Genomic DNA, 7,500 nt, shown 5'->3' with positions numbered 1-7,500 from the left:
GAGAGAAAGAGAATACAGAGCATGCATACACGCACGCACGCATACACACTCAGAGGCTTGGGTGAGATGGACTGAGTGATTATATGAATCAAGTCTGCTTGCTGCCTCAGCAGGTTTCACCAAAGCCCAGCTTAAGCACATCAATTTGAGACACACATTCAATTGCACACAGTTTTCAAAGTTGTGTACACGCACGCACGCATGCACGCACACACGCACGCACGCACACGCGCAAGCACGCACGCACAGATACACACACAGCATCATATCACCTAAAATTCACAACAACATTCACAATATGTTGAAACTCATCTTCTCTAGACACACATGTTGTACCACCTCACACACACACACACACACACACACACACACACACACACACACACACACACACACACACACACACACACACACACACACACACACAGAGTGAGGTTACCTTGCTCTATGCTGCTGCTCTTGGCTGGAAGCTGGGGTAACTGCCGGCCCCGGCCCCTGGGAGCCCCTGAAGTGGGGGAGTGACCACCATGGGCCCTGAAGAGAGGTGGAGAGAAAGACAGGTAAATAGACAGATAGATAAAAGATAAATAGGTTGATATATATATATACACACACACACATATATATATATATATATAATATAGAGAGACAGAAGAGAAAGACAGACAGGAAAATAGATAGATAGATAGATAGATAGATAGATAAAATATAAATAGATCGATATATATATATACACACACACACACATATATATATAATATAGAGAGACAGAAGAGAAAGACAGACAGGAAAATAGATAGATAGATAGATAGATAGATAAAATATAAATAGATCGATATATATATATATATATATATATATATATATACACACTATATATACACAGAGAGACAGACTGAAAGACAGACAGGAAAATAGGTAGATAGATAGATAGACAGATTGAGTTATAGATAGATAGATAAATAAATAGATAAATAAATAGATGGATCTAGACAGTTAGATAGATAGATACATCGATAGATAGACTAAAGGGTGACAGTAGAGGAAGAGATAAAGGATGTAAAAACAGACGGCCTCCCTAAACACCCATATCCTGTGGTGAGTGAGTGAGTGAGTGAATGAATGTGTGTGTGAGTGAGTGAGTGAGTGTGTTAGTGAGTGTGTGAGTGAATGAGTGTGTGAGTGAGTGAGTGAGTGAGTGTGTGAGTGAATGAGTGTGTGAGTGATTGAGTGAGTGTGTGAGTTAGTGAATGAGTGTGTGAGTGAGTGAGTGAGTGAGTGTGTGAGTGAGTGTGTGAGTGAATGAGTGTGTGAGTGATTGAGTGAGTGTGTGAGTTAGTGAATGAGTGTGTGAGTGAGTGAGTGAGTGAGTGTGTGAGTGAATGAGTGTGTGAATGATTGAGTGAGTGTGTGAGTGAGTGAGTGAGTGAGTGAGTGAGTGAGTGTGTGAGTGTGTGAGTGTGTGAGTGAGTGTGTGAGTGAGTGAGTGAGTGAGTGAATGAGTGAGTGTGTGAGTGAGTGTGTGAGTGTGTGAGTAAGGGGGCTGGTTATGCACATGCACCTGTCCACGCGGGGGGAGTTGGGGCAGGAGCCCCCTGGGGCTTGACCAAAGGGGCGCAGCGGGGGTGCTTTGCCCCGGCTCCCCCTCAGGATGGAGGTGGGCTGAATCCTGAGGGCAGCCAGCAGGACAGGCCCAGAGAGCAAGAGGAGATGAGGTAAGGAGAAGAACAAGAACGAAAGAAAATGGTGAGACCGAAGCCAACGGAAACAGTCAAATGAAAGAAAACAAAATAACATGATATAAATAATGACTAAAACAATGCTACTGGTCAAATGGCCAACCAAAGAACACCAACATAAAACATGTATGAGCGATGTCATTAAAGGTGAAGGAGGAAGGTGACAGAGTTCTAAAATCTCAAGATGGCATACGATGTCCAGTTTCAAACAGCTTGATTACCATATTAAGACGGTATTTCACAAAACAGTGAGGTGGGGGGACCTTATCATACTTAATGTAATTTATGTAGCCTTTTAATCTAAACCATATTGTCTACTCTTTGATTGAGAATGTTAAATGAAGCAGCAAGCCAAATCATCTCTGTCTGTTTTTGACATTTATGTGAAGACAGAGCGAATGCAGCACAGCTGTGCTGGTGAGCAGGTGAGAATGGTTTGTTTTCTGGTCCAGATTACTCTGGGGGAATAGACCAGGCGGAGCTGTCAGACGGGAGGGAGGGAGGGAGAGAGAGGGGTGTGTGTGTGTGTGTGTGTGTGTGTGTGTGTGTGTGGGGGGGTGTCTTACCTGTCGTTTTCTATGAGTTTGTGATTTGCTCTCTGACAGCCTGGCCTGTCTAGGCTCCCCGAATATCTAAAAGGTTGAAATGATCCAAATGGATGTGAAAAGATGTAAAAAAAAAATAATGACAAGATTTTTTTTTTTAAACAAGCAAAAGCAAAATGGGGCTGCAAATAATAATAAAATAGCTGATCCAAGCCCAAAAAAATAAGTCATGAAAGATGTGTGTTCGTGACTGTGTGTGTGTGTGTGTGTGTGTGTGTGCCCGTGTAGTTTTATGTCTGTGAGTGACACTGTGTGTATGCCTACTGAGAGAGAGACAGAGAGATGGACAGAGAGAATGAGAGAATAAGAGAGAAAGAGAGAGATCTGTGTGTCTGCACCTCTCTCTCTCGGGTGAGTGGAATCCCGTATCGGGCCTCAAACAGGTTGTGCTGGCACTCCGCACCCGGTCCAGACATGGCTGCAGATCACTGCAAATGCAGGTTTCATAAGAAAGAAAGGAAGAAAGAAAGAAAGAAAGAAAGAAAGAAAGAAAGAAAGAAAGAAAGAAAGAAGGACAGAAACCAGAGAGAAAGAGACAACATAAAGAGTAGGTTAGACATATCTACAGCACGCATCTCCATGGCTGATCATATTTAAGTTGAGCTCCCAAGGACAGCATCTAAATCTTTAGCTGGACTCTTGCCATGGGAACGCATGGCTGATGCATTGAGATCTTGACATTTGCGTGAGCTTCACTATTACAGCACAACTTGCATCCTATTCTTGGTGTCCAATACGTTTGCCAAAAGACCTGAAATTAGTGTCGGGTTAGTTGTCATTTGCTTTGGACAGGCACAAGTGACAGATGGTCCCACTCACAAAATCGCTATTAGATCCAAGTCAGGAACATATGTTTTTTTTTTTTTTTTTTGCAAAGTAATTGTGACCTTATACAGGGTGGAAATCCGGGCACACTCATTCTCTCTCTCTCTTCCTCTCTCTCTATTTATCTCTCTTTCTCTCATCTTTTCTCTCTATCTGTTTTTTCTTCGTCATCCACCTTTTTTTTTCTCTCTGCGGGACTCTTACCTAATGCTGACCTCATCAGTGAATCTGAGAACGCGTTGGGGGACAGCACTGCGAGGTGAAACCATGCCCCCCTCCTGTCGCCGTGCCGACTTGCTTTTTAGGCATGCGGGAAGGGTGGAGCTTTTGTGTGTGTTTGTGTGTGTGTGTGAAGAGGGGGGGGGGGGGGGGGGGGGAGAAGCGAAGATAAAAAAAAACATCAAGCGAGCATGCAAAACAGACAGAAACAAAGAGAAAGCAAATCAATTGAAAGTAATCAGTAGGTGAAACATCTAAACACAATTATGACCTAAAGGACAGGGTTTCTCAACCTTTTTAGATGAAGGACCACTTAAACAATAAAAAAGAAATGCATGGACCACTTAGCTAAAAAAAAAGATTAGACCTACTATTAGCCTACACAATAGGCCTACTCACTGAACCACCTTGCTTATTGTCTTTGCACTTTGGTTTTTGTGTCAGAGGACTCATATGATTTCAACTGGCATATCTTACATAGACAGTGTTGCAGAACTGTTTGGATTCACATACAAGTTGGTTCAATATTGCAAACAACTCATCTATATTATATTTTACCACGTCTGCTCGTGGCCCACTTGGGATAGCTTGCGGACCAGTGGTCCCCGGACCACACTTTGAGAAACACTGCTCTAGAACACTTTATGGCCAACTTCTCTGATGATAATGAGGCCTAAATTTGCCAAACTGCCAAAAAAAAGCTCACCGAAAAAGAAGAAGGGTTTACTGGCCTGTTCTTCTTCAGTGAGATTTTTTTGCCAGTTTGCAAACGGAGTGCATTACCACCACCATCTGCTGGACTTGTGTAATGGCAAGTGTACCCTTTAGCCTTGTTCTGGCCACCGGGTGAATAAGGCAAATACTATTGCCCCTACCTCAGCATGCATGGCACTGCCACCGCCAGGCTCAAGGGGGCGGTCAGGGACACCACAACATAAAGCGATGAAAAGGGACAAGATGGCAGCCGTTCTGTGGAAACCTCAGGCTAGGGGTCTCAGTGTCAAATAAATTGAACAAAATTAATTCTCAACTGTACTCAACAAAGAACATTAATCCCCTAATCTGAAGCTCCACAAGAAAAGCATGAAAACAGAACAGGTGGAGAAATAGACAAGCTAGCTAGCAGGATGAGTGGTCTGTTGTCTCATACAGTCCCCTTCATGATAAAAGCAGAAACATACAACAATTGTATATCTCTACCATAAAGAGGTCAATACCAGAGGTCAATGCTGGATCATTTATTCTATGAAGCCTGGAAAACAATTGGTCATCGCATATCATCCCCAATGAATTTGCTGCCCCATCAACATACTGATCCCTGATTATGAACAGCCATTAGCCTTTGACACTGTACTTCTGGGAAATCCCTCAGGCCTGTCCATGTGACATCAAACACCTGGCTGCCTAGCCTAGTTTAACTCAGTCTAAGCTAGCACAGGCTAGCCACCTGGGCTGTGTATTATTATTATTATTATTATTATTATTATTATTATTATTATTTTATTATTATGAACCCTCCGTCTGTTCCTGTGGAGGCATGCACTTGCCAGCTGGATGTATTTAATTTGTTTAGCCTCCCCCTGTTCAATCATAGCGCCAGACTTCCCCTGACTGCCAATGGGAAAACCAACAGCAAATTGCTAAGAAGACTAGGACTGGAAGAGTGACCATCAACCAAAGGGATACTGTGAGAGGGTCCATTAGACAACGTGGTATAACATGGTACGGTAAAACATAATCAGGGATGTAGTGGAGGCTAAACGCAAGTCAACACAGTTTATCCACCTCTAAAATTTCAGAAATGTAGTTTATCCACCTCTTATTAGAGTGTATCCACCTCTCAAAAGAGTTTATTCACCAATTACAACTTTTAACATTTAAAAATCACACAGTATTATCCACATTCACAATATGTAAACTCATCAACACTCTGGGAACCATTTAACACCACTGGTATTGTTAGAAACATTGGACAATAACCGCCATCATCATCAAACATGTTCTGAACGCATGCATGGCGCAGTCCACCGCACCAAGATCATTCATAGTTTATAGAATAGTTTACCCACCTCTTATTTTACCACTACATCCCTGAACACAATTACATATGGACAGAAATCGCTATGATATTCAATGACAATCACAGATATCTGGAGCCATGTGCTGAGTAAAATATTACTTTATGGTTTACCTTACTGGTCAAATTCAATCAATCAAGAGACTAACATCTCCATCTCACTCTCTCTGTATTCAAACATGAGTTCACAAATAGCTTAATTTATTAACAACGTTGCCATCGGCTACAATAGCAAACCTCTAAACTGTTTTTTTCTGGATGTATGAAAATGAATCATGCAATGTGCATGGATAACCTCAGAAGACTAAAGGCTCTATATGCAGATTAAATGCAATTCTGCTTATATAAACCCATCAACTGTGCTTTACTGAAAACGGTGGTTTAAATGTGCACATACACACTCTCACACACATACAGAGAGAGAGAGAGAAAACCCTAACGGGAGATTATGAGCTTTTGCACAATTTAGAACAAAAGAAATTGTTGCAGATAGCAACTGGAATCCTCATCAGGAAGTCTCTCTCACTCTCTCTCTCTCTCTCTCTCTCCGACTAGCATGTAAATCGCGTTCTCCAACACAACATACTGACAAATAAACACCTAGAGCGGCCAATCTCTTCATCTGGAAACATCTAACAACCTCAGTGTCCCTCAGGAGAGAGCTGATCCTCATTAACACTATCCCACTCCATGACTGATATAAGCGGGGTACAGGGCTACATGTGGAATATTGAAGCTAAAATGGCTGCTGCTGATGCAGCCTAGGTGGAGTCCCTACTCTGACCCTGAGCCCAGAGTGTAGCATTAGCACTCTTATGAATGATAAAGAAAAGAAAAAACCCGCAATATGTTACAGTTCAAGCAAGGAAAGCAAGAGTTAGCCAGTCAATTCTTTCTTACACCCGAGCAGTGTGCTTTAGAGATCTTCATAATTTGAAGCATGATAATGTGATGAAGCTTGTATAGAGCTAAAGCCCATGTATGCTAGCACACAAGCTCTGTTTCCCCACTAAGGGAGAACGGAGAGAAAGGCTTTGGAAAGCTTGGGCAACTTCACAATCAACAAACACAAATCAACACAAGTTCACAACAAGCACAGATGTCACTTGGGTTGCACAGACAACCGATTCATAGGTGTTTTGCTATCCACACATAGGGGTCAATGATGCTGAGTGTCACAGTGCTAAAGCACAGTGAGATGTCAGGTCATGTGATGGGATAAAGCACTTGGATTGGCCAGCAACTGACCTTTAACCCTCTGGCTTACCTGTATATTTCCTTATGAATGCCATTCACTAAGAGGGGCATCTTTGGTGGAAGTGTATGACAGTGCCTAGCTAAGTTCCTGGTTACAGTGGCACACAATGGATAATGGTTGTAAAACAAAGAGACAACTCATGCAAAATGGCAGTGAAAGTAAAAACAAATACCATAAATGACACAGCTTTGTCAGTACAGTCAATGCATACTTTAGAGCATGTTATATTTCCTGCATTTGCACGAGAGTGAGTGTAATCATTCACGCAAGGTACTACTAGCAGTAGCAAACGCTAGTAATTGCTAGAACAACCATACAATAGCTTGTGGCTAGTGCTGTCCACAATGTGGCCATTTTGGTTTTACCTGTTGGTATGAAGGCATTCGGCACTCCCACCCCGGATTGATCTGTGCATCTCGAGGACCTCACTGTGGTTACCATGGGGATGGGTGACATGTTAGGGCAGTGAACAGCGAGCAAAACAACAAGAACCCAAACACAAAGTAAGAGGATGGCAAACAAGGCCAGAGACCAACCATAAACCAACATTAAATAATAATAATAATAATAATAATAATAATGAGTTATTAGTATAGTATTAGTAGTATTAATCATGTTCAATGACTGCAGTCTAAAAAAAATCTTTCAGAAGAACAAGATGCTTAAAAAAGGAGCAATATACAGTATAAAAATGAACAAAACTTGTATTCATAACACATGCAATTCGACCAAGTATTCAAACATAACACATTAAAGGTTTGGTACCCAAACTCATTG

The 7,500-nt window shown here is 42.0% G+C and overlaps 1 protein-coding gene across 1 annotated transcript in view; it reads right to left on the bottom strand.

Annotated features, from left to right (window-relative positions):
* Positions 1-7,500, bottom strand: part of rims1b (regulating synaptic membrane exocytosis 1b) — a 73,146-nt gene that overhangs the window by 13,517 nt on the left and 52,129 nt on the right. Inside the window, exons 20-26 of the mRNA XM_076270541.1 lie at positions 7,089-7,151; positions 6,733-6,810; positions 3,374-3,493; positions 2,683-2,772; positions 2,306-2,371; positions 1,556-1,669; positions 440-534 (exon numbers count right to left, since the gene is read on the bottom strand). Of these exons, the coding sequence (XP_076126656.1) occupies positions 440-534; positions 1,556-1,669; positions 2,306-2,371; positions 2,683-2,772; positions 3,374-3,493; positions 6,733-6,810; positions 7,089-7,151 (626 nt within the window). The remainder of the gene's footprint in view (positions 1-439; positions 535-1,555; positions 1,670-2,305; positions 2,372-2,682; positions 2,773-3,373; positions 3,494-6,732; positions 6,811-7,088; positions 7,152-7,500) is intronic.

This window comes from Alosa pseudoharengus, unplaced genomic scaffold (genome assembly GCF_046254945.1).
Source record: "Alosa pseudoharengus isolate Yale_2024_CS ecotype anadromous, Long Island Sound unplaced genomic scaffold, YU_APseudo_1.1 YU_APseudo_1.1_scf_1, whole genome shotgun sequence".
Lineage (NCBI taxonomy): Eukaryota > Metazoa > Chordata > Actinopteri > Clupeiformes > Clupeidae > Alosa > Alosa pseudoharengus.
This window is presented reverse-complemented; position numbering and strand designations above follow the sequence as displayed.